General features: G+C 53.1%; 1 protein-coding gene across 1 annotated transcript in view; it reads right to left on the reverse strand.

Moving 5' to 3' along the window:
• Window positions 1-252: 252 nt before the first annotated feature.
• NCS1 (neuronal calcium sensor 1) overlaps window positions 253-16,334 on the reverse strand; it is a gene marked incomplete at its 5' end in the record, with an annotated part of 28,368 nt that continues 12,286 nt past the window's right edge. Inside the window, 5 exon segments of the mRNA XM_014583218.2 lie at window positions 253-1,557; window positions 10,859-10,976; window positions 14,204-14,281; window positions 14,551-14,639; window positions 16,125-16,203. Of these exon segments, the coding sequence (XP_014438704.1) occupies window positions 10,878-10,976; window positions 14,204-14,281; window positions 14,551-14,639; window positions 16,125-16,203 (345 nt within the window).

The raw sequence follows: 16,334 nt of genomic DNA on the forward strand, positions 1-16,334 counted from the left end.
TCACCAACCACAGGAAACTGCCCCAGGCGCAGAGCCAGACAAAGCCAGCATGGAAGGCCTCCAGACCAGGCAGCCCAGGCCTCTGGGCCCTGCCTCACAGGCCCTGCCTCACAGTGCCCTCACACTAACTCACAGGCCAGCTGAGGCCCAGAGAGGGCAGGGGGTGCCCACCAGCACGGGGTCACGTGGCCTTTTGCTGGTGACAGTGCTGGGGTGGCCTGTCTTCCTCACAGGCAGAGCTAGAAGCCACGTGTGCTGGGGCAGGGACCGCCCAATGGGGTTGTGGGGGAGGGCCCCTCCTCCCCTTCTTTCCCAGCATGGGAACTAAGGGAGGGACAGGAAAGAACACGTGCCTCCCGCTGGGAAACGCTAAGGCGGGGAGACAGGGTGCGAAGAGCTCCCTGCGGGCTGTCACCGAGCCCCCCCACCAAGGAGGTGTGGGCGTCCCCTGTGCCAACCTGTGCAGACACCAGCCCTCCCTCCTCTCCGCCAGACCTCCTCCCCCTCCTGCGTCCTGGTCCAGGACAAGGCTTGCCATGCTCCACGCTGCTGCAAACACCAAAGCACATACTGAAAGCCAAAAATGCCCCTTGGAACGAATGACCCAGGCCCAGAGGAAGAGGGTGGGGCAGAGGTGGAACAGTGGCAGGGAGACAGAAACGGAGAGGGCCGGAGGCTGGCGGGAACAGGGCAGTTGCCATGTAGAAACGCCCGCCTTCTCCTCTGCCAACACCAAGCACAGTATCTGAAGAAAAAAAAATAGTTTTTGGCTTCTTGGCTGCTGCAGGCCCCCATCCTCCGAGCCGGTGGGCAGGTGGGTGAGGACGTGCACATGTGAGGGTAGGCCCGGCATCCCTGGGAGCTTTGGACACACAAGGCAGCAGCAATGGTTAACAACCAATAAATAAAAGGTACCAATTATATATGTGTATATATATAAAAAAAACTCACTTTCCCCACAAAAAGCACAACACTGTTATCACAAAAACTCCCTCTTCCTCCTCCTCTTCACGGACCATCCTAGCCACCCGGGTGGCTTTGCTGCTAAAGGGTGGGGCCAGGATGGTAGGCAGGTGGCCCCCGACCGGGCAGCCCTGGTCCACCATGGCCTCTCCCGCTGCAGGGACCAGGCTGGGGCAGAGTTCTCCGAGGTCCCCGAGCCTTCTCCCATCTGTCAGTCCGTACCTTCTAGGACAGAAGGTAGTGTTCTGTTTTGTTTTGTTTCTTTTAAAATGTCTGTTTGAAATAAAAACCAAAAGCACACGCGCAAGGAGCAGGAGGAACCCAGAGGCTGCGAAGCAGCCGAGTCCTCAGTGGCGTGGCGGGCAAGAGCCTTTTCCGTTTCGTTTGCCGCGTTCCGGACAAGCAGAGGTTGTTGGCAATTGGAGCCGGTGGCTTCAGGCGGCAGGTGGGTGCAGGGCCAGGGGAGGAGAGCCGGGCCCTGGGTTCAAGGGCAGCCGGCTGTGTGTGGAAGCAGAGGAGGGCTGGGTGGACACGAGGGTGGGCAGGGCTGAGGTGGCCTCATGGCACAGGAGGAGGCAGGCGGTCCCCAGGCATCTGGAAGACACAAGGAGATGGCGGGTAAGAGCCGGCGGCCAGGGACGGGCACGCAGAGCTGGCGGGAAGGGCAGCTAGAGGGCAGGATGGCACTGTCGGAGGCCCCCGCGTGCATAACCTCTGTGCAGCCGTCAGGTTCTTTGAGCTACCCCTAAGAGATAAGATGTCCTCCCCAGCATCATCTGTAATAGCAGAAACAGAAAGCAAACCAGAGTGGGGCCACCTAAGTGGCCAAGGCCAGGGGTTGGGCTGGGTACGTTAGAACACCCAGTGGACAGAGTGCACCAGCTCCAGAAGCCGTGCATGGGATGGCCAGTGAGCACAAGAAAAGACGCTTAACATGAGTGATTTAAGGAGGAGGGCTACCAGCGGAGAAAAGGAGAATGAAGTGTCAGTGAGAAGGGGGGACAGGCCCCTTGTCCACGGCTGTAGGAATGGAAATTGGGCAGCTGTTGTAGAAAAGTTTGGTGGCTCCTTAAGAAGTTAAGCAGAATTGGGACCAGCAGATGGCGTAATGGTTACATTGCTAGACTCCCATGTAGTTGACCACGATTCGAGTCCCAGACCTGGCAGCTTGATACTCTCACTAGGCACATGTGCGTGCGTGCCCAAAATCCCGAGAGGAGAATGGAGAAGGGACTGTGGCACGACCATCCACCCTGGGAGGTGATTTCTCACTACCTTTCTGTCTCTCTCTGCCTCTCCAGCAAGCACATGCACCCTACGGCAAAAATGTCTAAAAAAAAAAGAAGTTAAGAATTATCATATGACCCAGAAATTCCACTGTGAGGCATACACACCCAAAAGATAGATCCTCGGGAAGCACGTCCCGTCGCAACAGCCCTCACAGAAGGGCTGGAGATGACAACAGCCCAGACCACTGCCAACGGATGGGGAAAACGCAACGTGGAGGCCGCCCAGGGGCCCGTCCTGTCCCAGTTGGAGAGGAAGGAATGGCGCACGGCAGGCACAGGTGAGCCGGCAGTGTGCTGAGGGAGAGGCCGGACACCCGAGGCCACGTGCCACATAATTCCACTTTGCAAACACGCGAAATGGGCAAATTCAGGCAGAGCAGACCACGGCCAGGGGCGTGAGGATGGAGGAGGGGCGTGGGCAGAAACAGCTTATTGGGCTTTCCTTTGAAGTATGCAAGTGTGCAGCCACGGGCGAGCCCAGCACCTTAACCCCTGCGCACCTGTGGGCCCCAACAGCGATTGTTTAAGAAAAGCCCACTGAGCCAGCCAGCGGCATGGTGGTTAAGGCAGCTGGATCCCATGGGGCCGACTGTGTAGTTCGAGTTCCAGACTCGGCGGCCTGAAAAACGCCAGATTTGGGTGTGCATGGCCAAAGTCCCAGGAGGGGAGGAGAGGAGAAGGGATTATGGCATGGTTATCCTCCCGGGGAGGTAATGTCTCACTCCACCCCACCCCCACCCCAGCCCCAAGCACGCATGCCCTCTAGCAAAACAAACAAACACAAAAAAGTGCATGGGGAGGGCAGCCAATGGCGTGATAGTTAAGGTGGCTGGATCGCACATGGCCGATTGCATGGTTCAAATCCCGGACCCAGTGACTTAAAAGACACACTGGGTGCGTGGGCATGTGTGCCCAGAATCCCAAGAAGAGAGTAGAGGAGAAGGGATTGCAGCATGGCCATCCCCCCAAGGGGTGATTTTTCACTTCCCCTCTTTCACTCTCTCCCGATGTGCACTCTCTCTCTCCCAGGTGCATGCATACTCCCCCCACCCTCCCCGGTGCGCACACACTCTCTCCCCCCTCCCTATGCGTGCACAATCTCTCTCCCCGGAGCACACGTTCTCTCTCTCCCCAATGTGCACACTCTCTCCCCCCCGGGCGCACGCACTCTCTCCCTGGTGTGCACACTCTCTCTCCCCGATGTGCACACATTCTCTATAGCAAAAACTACAAAGAAACAAAACACGAATGTTTGGTAAAAGCACGCAGGGAGCAGGCATGTCTGCTACTGCTGCACCCACAGAACTTCCCCGTGACTGGCTCTGGTTCAATGTCTGACCCCAGGCCCCTGCTCCCCGACTGGACAGGGTAGGCGTCCGTCCAGGGGGATGTTGTCCTGCTTTTGTGAGATGATTGGAAAATTCTCTGGGTCAATCAGGTTCCTCCCTTAGGAATCAGAACTAGGAACGGGAAGGTGTTGGGTAGTGGCCCTGGAAGGAAGTGGGAAGGCCCTGCAGGACAGTCGGCAGCCACCGTGGTCCAGACAGAAAGGGAAGGAACAGAGAGGTTCAGGGGAGAGGGGACAACAGAGCAGGTGCCCAAAGCCAGAGCACCCCAAGGAAGCCTGGGTCCTACCAGAGGGGCCATGTCCACTCAGCCTTACAACTCACAGCACTACGATAGCCTGAGACTGCACTGCTGACTTAACCCGTAAGTGCGAAATAATATTTAAAAAATAAACAATCTGGGGTAAAATCTGATAAATAAAGAGAACGAATCAAGCATCTAACCTATCTTTTATATTAAAAATGAGGCCTCAGAGGCGGCCTGTTCCACTGTGCACAGGAAGCTGGGTCCCTCATGGCCAGCCGGGGTTCGAATCCTGTCCCCAGTGACAAATGCTGGGCGTGCCCAGAATCCTGGTGGGCTGCAGAACGGGAGGCATGACCAGGCCCCACTGCGCAGTGCTTTCTCTTTCTCTCCCTCTCTGTCTCTCTCTCACTCTGCATGCAGGCTCGATCATGACTAATGGAAATTTAAAAAAATTAAATTCCACTAAAAAAGAAAATGAGGCCTTGGGGTGACCACATGGTCAATGAGGGAAAGTTCTCTTTAGAATTAATCCAGCTAACAGACGGAGAAGGAGAGGCGCAGGAGACAACGATGTCGCCGTCTGCACCAGCCGAGGAAGGAGGGGCCTGAACCGCCGGGGTCCAGCCTCGGCGTGGGTGGGTTATCTCAAAGGAGATAACTGAACGACACTGGCCGGCTCCCGGGGGGCCCCCCACGGAACGCTCAGGGACCTTCTCACCAGAGGGGGCCAGACCGAATCCCCACCAGCCTGCAGACCTCACTGCCCATCCTCCGGGAGAACGGGCAACGGTGCACGCAGCACCACGCGGAGCAGTCGGCAAACCCCAGGCTGGGGCTCCGCAGTGTTCATTAACCAGCAGCCAGGAGAGGAGGGGAGACCTAGGGATCGAGATAAATGTGAGGGTGCTTGACCGCTGCAGCGTGTGGACGCTACTCAGAGCCTGATTCCCATGAACAGAGTGAAGGAAATGGTGAGAGAACAGGGAACCAGGAGAGCAACCGAAGATTAGAGGGTGTTAAGAAATTATCCATTTAGGGCAGCAGGTGGCATGGTTGTTAAGGCATCTGACTCCCACATGGCCAACTGCAGTTCGAATCCCAGACTCAGTGGCTTGAGAACTATGCCGAGCACATGTGCACGTGCGGCCAAAATCTCGAGAGGAGAATGGAGGAGGAACTGCAGCATGACCAACCCCTCGAAAGGCTGATTTCTCACTTCTTCTCACTATCTCTTTCTGTCTCTCTCCAGTGAGTGCATGCACACTAAGGCAAAAACCTTAAGAAAGAAAGAAAGAAAGACCAATTTTTTGGTTTCATGACTTTTTTTTCTTTTATAGAAAGTTATTTATTTATTTTTATTTATTTATTCATTTATTTTAATTTGACCAGAGAGGGACAGAGTGAGAGAGAGAGAGAGAGAGAAAGCAAGCCTCCTGGTCCGGGACTCGAACTGCAGTCGGCCACGTGGGAGTGCAGCACCCTTAACCACCACGCCACCTGCTGGCCACATTTTCATGAATTTTAAAAAATCTTGCTAGAGGGCACATGTGTTCACCAGAGAGAGATAGAAAGATAGAGAAAACACTCCCCGAAGGGGTGTGGGCATAGTCAGACCACAATCCCTTCTCCTTCTCTCCCTCCTCTTGGGATTTTAGCACACACATTCTAGCCTGTTTCCCCAGCTGCCAGGCCCAGGACTCAAACTGTGGGGCCAGCCACATGGGATCCAGTTGCCTGAAGTACCAGGCTTCAAAGCTGGCTTGGTCTTATGGATTTTGCTTTATGGAGTCTTAAAGAGTCTTTTTTTTTTAAAAGACTCTTTATCTTTTAGAAATACATTTGTAAAATATTTATGTATAAAATGATAGGATGTCTTAGATTTGCTTCAGAATAACCCAGAGTGGAGGTGAGGGGAGGGTGTGGATCTCGTAAGACTGGCAGTGAGCCGGTGGTTGTGGGCTTGGGCGGTGGGTACGTGGAGTGACACTCTTGTCTACCGACGTGTGTGAATGTCCCCACAGAACATCGTTTTCGTCATCTCTTCTCCAAATTTCCTAAGAGTCCCGCACCACGAGACAGGTTAAATAACGGCATGACGTTATGGAGTACTAGGCAGCTGTGAAAAACGACGGTTTCAAACCACAGTTAGTGTGGAAAACAAGCGTGTCTCTCTCCCTGAACAGGTCAATGGTTATGTCACAGTGATCGGCCTAAGGGCTACAACACATCAGGAACCTGAAGAAGCAAACAGATCTCAGAAATGGCAGAACACAAACTGGGTATAATTACTGCGGGGTAGGCTCTAGGAAAAGCTGTGGAGAAGAAGGAAGGCGACTTCCTCAAAGAGCTAAAGAGAGACGGATTGTGTCAAGTGAGGGTCCCTGGCACTCGGCGAAGCACACCCTGGAAACAACGCGACGTGGCCACTTGCACGGGGGAACGTGAGACTAAGACGTGGGTCAGCGTTCGCCACGGCCCCAGAGCTGCATATCGAGCATTGCTAACACGGAACAGCTGCGAGCGCTCCTTCACCAACTGCCTTTAATCACACGTTCCTATGCGACCCAGTTACTGGGTATTGAGTTTCCTACGTGTTCAATTCTTTTTACATGACTCTGGTCATTAAACATGTACTAAGATTATATCTGGGTCATATATGAGGATGTTTAAAGTAAATATTTTTAACGAGGTTTTCTTTTTATTTAATTTAATTAATTAATTAATTTTATGTTTTTTCCCCCCCATAGGGTGCATGTGCTTGCTGAAGAGACAGTGAAAGAGAAGGTGAGAAATCACCCCTGAGGGAGGATGGCCATGCCTCAGTTCCTTCTCCATTCTCCTCCTGGGATTTTGGACATGCATGCACACATGCCCAGTGTGATTTTCTAAGACTCAGGTCTAGGACTCAAACCATGGATGACAATGTGGGAGTCCAGAGCCTTAACAGTATACCACCTGCTGGCCCGAGGTTTTCTTTTTTCTTTTTTTTTTTTTGGAGAGATTTTCATTGTAGGGCGCGTGCGCTCGCCAGACAGACAGAGAGAGACATAGAGACAGAAAGCGAGAAATCACCCCCCAGGGGGGATGGTCACGCCGCAATCCCTTCTCCTCCATTCTCCTCTCGGGATCTTGGGCACGCATGCACACGCGCCCGGCGTGAGTTTTAAGCCACTGGGTCCGGGACACGAACTGCGGTCGACTACGTGGGAGTCCAGCGACATAGCCATTACGCTAACTGCTGGTTCCCAGGTTTTCTTTTTAAACATATTTTCTAATGTCTTTTCAAGGCAGAGAGAGGAGAAGAGGGCAAGTACCCAGAGGGAGACCAGAGCAGCCTGAGGGGAGAGCCTGGCCCCTGACAGGGTCTGTGTCCACTCAGCCATCCAGGTCACAGCACTGCAATGGCCCTGGAGCTGCACTACCATAAATTCATAATGATTTTTTTTTTTGAGAGATTTTTCACTGTAGGGCGCATGCACTCGCCAGACAGACAGAGAGAGACATAGAGACAGAAAGCGAGAAATCACCCCCCAGGGGGGATGGTCACGCCGCAATCCCTTCTCCTCCATTCTCCTCTCGGGATCTTGGGCACGCACGCACACGCGCCCGGCGTGAGTTTTTTAAGCCACCGGGTCCGGGACACGAACCACGGTCGACTACGTGGGAGTCCAGCGACATAGCCATTATGCTAACTGCTGGTTCCTCATAATGATTTTTTTAAAAGAGACAGAGAGGGGACCAGCAGCTAGCGTAATAGCTATGTCGCTGAACTCCCGTGTAGTCGATTGTGGTTAAACTCATGCCGGCGCATGTGCATGCATGCCCAAGATCCCGAGAGGAGAATGGAGGAGAAGGGATTACGGCATGGCGATTCCCCCTGGAGGGTGATTTCTTGCTTCCTATCTCTCTCTGTCTTTCTGGCGAGTGCATGCACCCTATAGCAAAGACCTCTAAAAAAAGAGAGAGAGACAGGAAGAACTTGATTGGCCACCTCTAGAGGAAGCCAGAAAACCAACTTGTTTAGAAAGCTCAGAAAGGGAAGGAATCAAGCACCCGTCTTGGATTTCTTGTGTAAAATAATAATAGTGATAGAAGCCTGGAAACAGTGTACGCCTCCAAAACAAATGTATCTGCAAATTGAATCTGACGAAAGATAGAAAGGTTAACTCACCACAGCTAAATGGAGTTCATTCTAAAAATACAAGGTGGCTTAGCATTCAAAAATTAGTTTGTGTAACTCATCATAATAACAAAAAAGAAGAAAGTTATATGAGCATCCTGATAGATGCAGAGAGAACATTTAGTGAAATTCAAAACCATTCCAAAGAAGGCAACTTCCTGAATCCATCCGTGGAAGTCTACCTTCCAAACACCACAGGAAACATCACAACTGTGGTAAATTGTTGAAAGCTCTGCCCCAGGTGGAGCGAGAGAAGATGCCCACTACCCTTCTCTGCGGCATCACCCCGGTGCTGATCCAGTACAAGGAGAAAAAGACAGCAGGCACAGAGCAGGAGAGAAGGGAAAGAAAAAGAGGTGGACAATCTACAAAATTCCAAAGCAAACATCCAGATTGAAAAAATGAACTAGCAGGGCCATGAATATATGATCGATAAAGAAAAACCAAATTTCTATAAACCAGAAAGAGAAAATACAATTTAAAAATGACTATTTATGACACCAAAAAAAAAAAACATCAGATCTCTCAAAAGCTATAACCGACCTTTGGGCTAGAAACAATACAATGTTATAGAGAAAAAAATGTAAAGACCTAAACAAACAGAGGGATGTACCATTTTCATGGATTGTAGGTCTTGATATTATAAAGATGCTAAGACTCTCCAGATTGGCCACAGATTCGATGCAGTTCCAGTCAATGTGTGTGTGTGCGTGTGTGTGTAGAAACTTATAAGCTGATTCTAAAATTTATATAGAAATGCAAATAACCAAAAGTAGTCAAGGTTTCTTGAAAAAATGGTGAGATATCATTTCCAAGATTATGATATAAAAAGACAGGCTAGGACCAGCAGATGGCATAATGGTTATGTTACTGGACTCCCATGTAGTTGCGTGTGGTTCAAGTTCCAGACCTGGTGGCTTAAAACGCACAGTGGATGCATGTGGATGCATGCCCAAAATCCCAAGAGGAGAATGGAGGAGAAGAGACTGCAGTGTGGCCATCCTCCTGGGGGATGATTTCTCACTTTCTGTCTCTCTGTTTCTATTTTCATCTTGGTCCCTTTCTTTCCATCCCACTTGAAAAGCACACACTGAGGGAAGCCCATAGCCATGTTGTAAAGAAGCCGAGTCTGGGGAACCAGCAGTTAGTGTAATGGCTATGTCGCTGGACTCCCACATAGTCGACCGCGGTTCGTGTCCCGGACCCGGTGGCTTAAAACTCATGCCGGGCGCGTGTGCGTGTGTGCCCAAGATCCCGAGAGGAGAATGGAGGAGAAGGGGTTGCGGCGTGACCATCCCCCCTGGGGGGTGATTTCTCGCTTTCTGTCTCTATGTCTCTCACGCGCCCTACAGTGAAAATCTCTCCAAAAAAAAAAAGAAGCCGAGTCTGCATGGCGAGGGATCAAGAGTGAGCCTGGAAGGGGATCCCCCAACCAAACCTTCAGATGAGACTGCAGCTCTGGTCAACACTGATGGTCAATTCTTGGGTTGTCTGGGAATGAGGAGTTTTCCAGCACATGAGAAATTCTCTCTTAAAGAGGAAATAAATGAATAAACTTTAAAAAAAATATGTTTGTGGCTGGGGGGGGGCCTCACTCGCCATATCCCCTGCCAATGTAGAGGGCGCCACAGGGAAGAGGCAGGAAAAGAGGTGAGAGGGGACAGGAAGAAAAAAGGAAAACCGTTCTCCGCTCCTGTGGGGACACGCTATCATTCCACACGGACGACAATCCAACTGGACTAGAAGAGAAACGGCATTTGAACTATTGACAAGAGAGCCAGGCGCTCAGGTCTTCAGCTGCTTGCCCAGAGAGAAGATGAGAAATCCCTGCACCCAGGTCCCTGGCCCTGTTTGAGAGTGGTGGTTTTGTTTTTTTTTTTAACCTGGGGAAACTTCTATTCAAGCAAACTCACAGGCCACTATATAAAAATGGCTAGGAACAACAACGAAAATCGGGCACAGCTGCGGCGACACGTGCTGCTAGGATGCCGTGCCCCGCAGGCTGGGACCACGTGGGGTACCAGGTTCAGTTTCTGGTCCAACCTGACGGACGGCACGAAGGCGTGTGTCTGTGAGCAGCTCAGGAGGCAGAGGCAGGAGGAACCTGAGCTTAAGGCTGGCCTAGACAATGCAGCAAGACCGTTTTACAAAGATCCAGGATGGGGACCAGCAGGTGGCGTGGTAGTTAAGGCATCTGGACACTCCCACATGGCCAACGGTGGTTTGAGACCTGGATCTGGTGGTTTGCTCTCTCACTTTCCCTCCCTCTCTTTGGTCAAATTTAAATAAATGGATGAATAAATAAATTAAATAAATAATTCTTAAAAAAAAAAAAAAGGTCCAGGACGGGCTAGCCAGTGGCGTGGTTGTTAAGGCATCTGGAACCCACGTGGCCAACTTTGCAGTTTGAGTCCCAGTTCAGTGGCTTGAAAACACACCAGGCGTGTATGCATGCACGCCCTGAATCTCAAGAGAATGGAGGAGACGGCATTGTGGTGTGGCCATCCCCCCTCAGGGGCGATCTCTCACCTTCCCTCTCTCTCTGTCCCTGTCTCCTGTGAGCGCATGTGCCCGATGGCAAGCTAAAAAGAAGAGCCAGATGTGGTGGAAGCTGTAGTTCAAGCTAGGGGGCGGAGCAGTAGGACCATGACGCGGGAAGACCCTGTCTGAAAAAGAAACTGGGGCATGTGGCTGGCCCGAAAGTCCCACCTCCTAGGCCTCCCCCCAGCTACACACCCACAGGGTAGACCCCACAGACTCACCTGCCAAGCCTGTGTCCCCTGTCTGGGTTTCACCCTCCCCCTGCCCCAGGCCCCAGGTCCCCTGCACTCACCACAGCTCTGGGCCCTGGACTATACCAGCCCGTCATAGAGGGACAGCGCCTGCACGATGGAGGGGTCTGCCTTGGACCCCTCCTGGAACTCCTGCAGCGTCAGCTTCCCATCGGCATTCTGTAAGCACAGAGAAGCGGCTGAGGGTGGCGAACCACTGGCCTGCTGGGAGAGCAGTCTCTGGCCAAGCCCAGCCCAGGGCTGGTCCCAGGAGAACTTGGCAGGTTAGGACGAGAAGGAGGCAACACAGCTTGGCAGATAGGAGAGTTGGCAGACCTGGGCACTCACGGGCTGGGTGAACTTGGGCCCAAGACACATCTCTCTGGGCCTCATTGCCTCATCTGGGGACTGGGGATAACTGCATCTTCCTTGGGGGGCTGGGGTGAGAGGTCCATGCTCGACTATGACCCCATGACCCCATCCTTATCATCCTCCACTGTTAGTTCCCACAAATGTGCTTAATCCCCAAGGGCCCAGGCCCTCACACATCTCTTGGGTCCCTCCTGGAAGGATATTTAAACCACCTGGACTTCCAAGACCTGCGAGGTGCCGGCGGAGCTCACGCAAAGGCCAGGGCTCAGTAGCGGTCTCCAGCGGAGGGGATGGTCTGGGCCAGGGTCCCTTCCCTGGAGTATATCTAAGGTCACCTCCGAAACCACAAGAGACCACTCACGCAATCTCACGCCCCCAGAACCCACTGCACCATTCTGACTTAAGGGTTGTGCTGGACTCAGGAGAATGCAGGATGGCACAGAGGTCCTGCAGCCCCACCGTGGGGGTGGAATGCCTGTTCCACGCTCAGGAGAGCCACCTCGTGCTCATCACTGAGACCAGCTCAGCCTGAGCCCGGGCCCTTCGCTGCCCCTCCAACAGACGCTAACCTCCCTTTTAAAATTAAAAAGTACAGGCCTCAGGCTCCCGGCTTTTAGGGCAAGCGACTGTATCCAGCCAGAAATCTGTATCCTTTTCGTAGGCAAGCAGTACTAGGTTTTCCTACCAGCCTGACTTCAGATTTCCATTTAAAACAAAGTTATGTTAATTTAAAAAAAAAAAAAAGAGGGAACCAGCAGTTAGCATAATGGCTATGTCGCTGGACTCCGATGTAGTCGACCGTGGTTCGTGTCCCGGACCCGGTGGCTTAAAAAAACTCACGCCGGGCACGTGTGCGTGCGTGCCCAAGATCCCGAGAGGAGAATGGAGGAGAAGGGATTGCGGCGTGACCATCCCCCCTGGGGGGTGATTTCTCGCTTTCTGTCCCTATGTCTCTCTCTGTCTGTCTGGCGAGCGCACGTACCCTACAGTGAAAATCTCTCCAAAAAAAAAAAAAAGAAAGAAAGAAAGAAAGAAAGAAAGAAAGAAAGAAAGAAAGAAAGAAAGAAAGAAAGAAAGAAAGAAAAGAAAAAAATCTGACTTAAAAAGGAGGTCCCTTAACTGGGGTCTGTGGACCTGGATGACAGGACAGCCTTTGTTTTCACTATGCTCTGACACGCCGCTCTTGCCTCAACCATGAGCTTAGGTGACGGTCCCCAGCAAAACCAGCAGGGCCTGTGACTTGTCGCTACAGAGATGGCAGGTGTTTTCCTCACACATCTTGGCTGTCGGGAATATCAGCCTTGAAGTCACGGGGGTTGCTAAGCCCACGCGGCACCGGGTTACTTAACGTGCTAATCAAGAAGCTCAGATGCTACTTCGCGGCAGATGTGTTTTTCATTGCCAGAGGGGTGTGTGCCCCCAGAGACAGCAAGGAGGACGCACCCTCCATGGGCGCGGTCACACGCCGTCGCTTCCTCCATCTCTGCAGGACTCTGCAGCATGCGATGCCCGGCATGGTTCTCGGGCCACTGGGCTGGAATCCAAACCGCACTCAGCCATGTGGGGTCCAGCTCACTTACCCACTGGGCTATGGGCTGACCTATATTTTGTTCCTAAAAAAATACTGTGATAGCTGTCCAAGGGGATCTTCAAATCATTCATGGGAAAATGGAATTAGGGGCAGCTCTGAGGCATAACACTGCTCAAGAGAAGCCAGCTCCCACCTGGTGACCAAGACTCACATCCCGGTCAGCATAAACGCAGGTGTGAGCGCGAGTGTGCGAGACCCGACAGGCTGGAGATGGGAGGAAGGGGACCATGACGTGACCAGCCCTGTGGAGGCTGCTCTCCTTTCTCACTGTCATCCCCAAATAAAGAAACACATTTATTTCCTAATGAAAAAGAACACATTTAAAAGGTGAATTTATTTTGGTGAAAACATTTTTAAGTCCATATGCAGGTTTTTCTATTCTGAAATCCTTAGCTCACTTTTTCATCCTATAGATTGTATTGTATATACCAGAAAGCTTTTTTTTGGAGAGGTTTTTGCTATAGGGCTTGTGCACTTGCCACACAGAGAGAGACAGAGAGACAGAAAGCGAGAAATCACCCCCCGGGGGGATGGCCACACCGTAGTCCCTTCTCCTCCATTCTCCTCTCGGGATCCTGGGCACACATGCACACACCCAGCATGAGTTTAAGCCACCAGATCTGGGACTCAAACTGTGGTCGACTACATGGGAGTCCAGCGACATAGCCATTACGCTAACTGCTGGTCCCAGAAGCCACTAATTTGAGAAGTCTCCAGAATATCAAATCCATAGCACCAAAATAAATAAATAAAAAAATAAAAATAAGGTTAATTAAAGAAAATAGGGCCAGCTAGTGGTGTGGAGGTTAAGGTGGCTAGATCTTACATGGCTGACTGCGCAGTTCAAGTCCTGGGCCCATGGCTTGGAGATGCTGGGCACAGGTGTGTACGCGCCCACTAATTTGAGAAGTCTCCAGAATATCAAATCCATAGCACCAAAATAAATAAATAAAAAAATAAAAATAAGGTTAATTAAAGAAAATAGGGCCAGCTAGTGGTGTGGAGGTTAAGGTGGCTAGATCTTACATGGCTGACTGCGCAGTTCAAGTCCTGGGCCCATGGCTTGGAGATGCTGGGCACAGGTGTGTACGCGCCCAAGATCACAAAAGGAGAATAGAAGAGATGGGATTGGGGGGAGGCCATCCCTGGGGAGTGCTCTCTCATTCTCTCTCTCTCACTCGCTCTTGCTCTCTCTCTGTCTCTCACAGGTGAGTGAATATGCCCAAAAGGAAAAAAATTTGAAAAGAAAGCCAGCCCACCTATCAGGCAGATGTACTTAAAATCTCAGGACGTGTGGCGAGGATGGCTGGCCAGGCGGTGCCACCTGCCTGGAGCCAGTCCCATGTGTGGCGGTGGCAAAGCCGGCCGGGCCCAGGGCCCCCACTCCCTGCCCGCTGTGGCCAGGCCTGCCCCGCAGGGCTCGGAGAAGCCCCACCAGCCTCACCTTGTCCATCATGGCAAAGATCCGGTCCACCCTCTTCTCAGGCGTGTTCTCCTCCTCGGGGAGCTCCACTGTGTTCCCCTGCCAGGGACAAACATGAGCCGGGAACGCTGGGCTTTGGTATCCTGCTAAACACTTGTCCCCAGCCAGAGCTGCCCCAGACAGCCCCCCAACTCCCCATCTCAGCCATTCTCCCTGGAACGTCCTGCCTACCCGGCCCGCCATCTGCCCAGCCCCTGCCTACAGCTCCAGCCCAGGAGAGCCGCTGCACAGGGCTTCATCAGGGCCAGGCCTGGCCACTCACTGTGCTGGCCCTCCTGCCACCCCCTCCGCAGGCCCTGGCCTCTCACCACCATCTGGTAAATGGCGTCCACGATGTCCAGCATCTCGTTCCGGGTGATGTAGCCGTCGTTGTCCAAGTCATAGAGCTTGAAGGCCCCTGCAACCGGCCAGCCGGGCAGTCAGCCTGGGCTGCAGGGCCAGCGCCACCTCCTCCTCTGCACCCAGCGTGGAGTCAGGGGCCCCGTGTCCCTGTTCTCATCAGGTCATGAGTACTTACAGCAGGGCAGACCTCAAGGGACACACACAGACACACCCACACCCACACCCACCACTGCAAGTGGGGTTAATAATAAAAACAATAAAAATCGGGCCAGCCCATGGCCTAGTGGCAAGGGAAGCTGGCCACAGCTGACTGTGCAGCGTGAGTCCCAGTCCGGGTGGCTTGAGAAACACACTGGGCATGTGTGCATGCCCAAAATCCTGAAGGGAGGGAGAGATGGAGAAGGGATGGCGGTGTGACCGTCCCCCATGGGGAGTGCTTCCTTCCTCCTGCCCCCTCTCTCTGGTAAGGCCCCTCTGCAACAATTAAAAAATATACTGGGTCTGTCAGGGCTGGAACTGCATGAGTGACAGAAGCGGAGAATCTGGCCTTTGGTCCTAACGCCACTTCCTGCTGCGCCACCCCAGACTGTCCTCTGCCTCTCCCAGTCCCACTGTGAAGCATCCCATGACGGTCAACATTAGACAGGAATGCGCTGTCACACATCGGAAGGGGAGCTTTGGCAGGAACAAAATTCTCTTTTCTTTCTAAGAAAAGAAGAGGCTGCAGAGTTTGCCTGTTGCTGGGGGGCCATAGTGAATGCTCTCAGTGAGCAGTGGGTTCTAGGCAGGCTGTGCTCCTCTCCCCTACCCAGTTCCTTTCATGCATCCACTGTCCCAGCTGTGTGCCACCATGGCAGGGGCTCACCTCCCCACAGGGCCTCAAGCCTGGGCATTCTTCCCAGAATGCTCCCCTGCGGCTCTCACCACTCCCAGCTCAGCTCCCAAGTAGCAAGGTCAGGTCCTCTCCTGGGGCTCTCACCCTTCTCCCTTGCTTCACTGTGGAGCTGTGGGAGCTCAGGAGTGGCCGGTGTTACCATCCCGAGAGCAGGCGGGGAATGCCTAGCCTCTCCCCGTGCCAACACATGGTCGCACTCAGTGTCTGCTGAACGACTGAGTGAATAAGTGAATGAGTGAAAGCACCAAAGAAGCGGGTCCAGCCCTGGACCTCAGTCTTTTCACACCACCAGGGCTATGCCTGCTTAAATCCCCAGGGGGCTCCTGCCAGCCTCCTGCCCCACCCACCCTGTCTAATGACCTGGCCCATGAGCTCCTGCTGCAAGCCCGCCCCCCACGCCGAAGCTTCCCTGCCTGGAAGGGCAGTGGGTCTGCATCACTCCCTCAGCCGGATCCGTTATTTGGCCATGTCGGACCCACCTGTTGGGGCCACCCCCAGAGACCCTCACAGAGGGCCACCGTTTGCAGTCACTGCCGTGGGTATCTGTCCCCCCCCGCCCCCTGCCTAGAAAGGACCAAGGGCTGCCTCATTCTGGCCTGGGACTAACATCTGCTGCTCAATGGGGCCCAAGGGGACAAGACTTACACCGCAGCTTCTCATCCAGGGTCCCTCTGGAGGTCACTGACAGTGCCTGGATAAACTCAGAGAACTCGATTCGCCCGTCCTGAGGGGAGATAGTGGGCGTGGCCTCGGTCAGCACCACCTCCTGGGCGGGCCAGCCCCTGCCTGTATGAAGGGCAGCAGTAGATGCCGGCCACCCCTAGCCAATGCACTCCACCCTAGCCAAAGCACTCA

The sequence above is a fragment of the Tupaia chinensis genome, unplaced genomic scaffold (assembly GCF_000334495.1).
Source record: "Tupaia chinensis unplaced genomic scaffold, TupChi_1.0 Scaffold144168_1, whole genome shotgun sequence".
Lineage (NCBI taxonomy): Eukaryota > Metazoa > Chordata > Mammalia > Scandentia > Tupaiidae > Tupaia > Tupaia belangeri.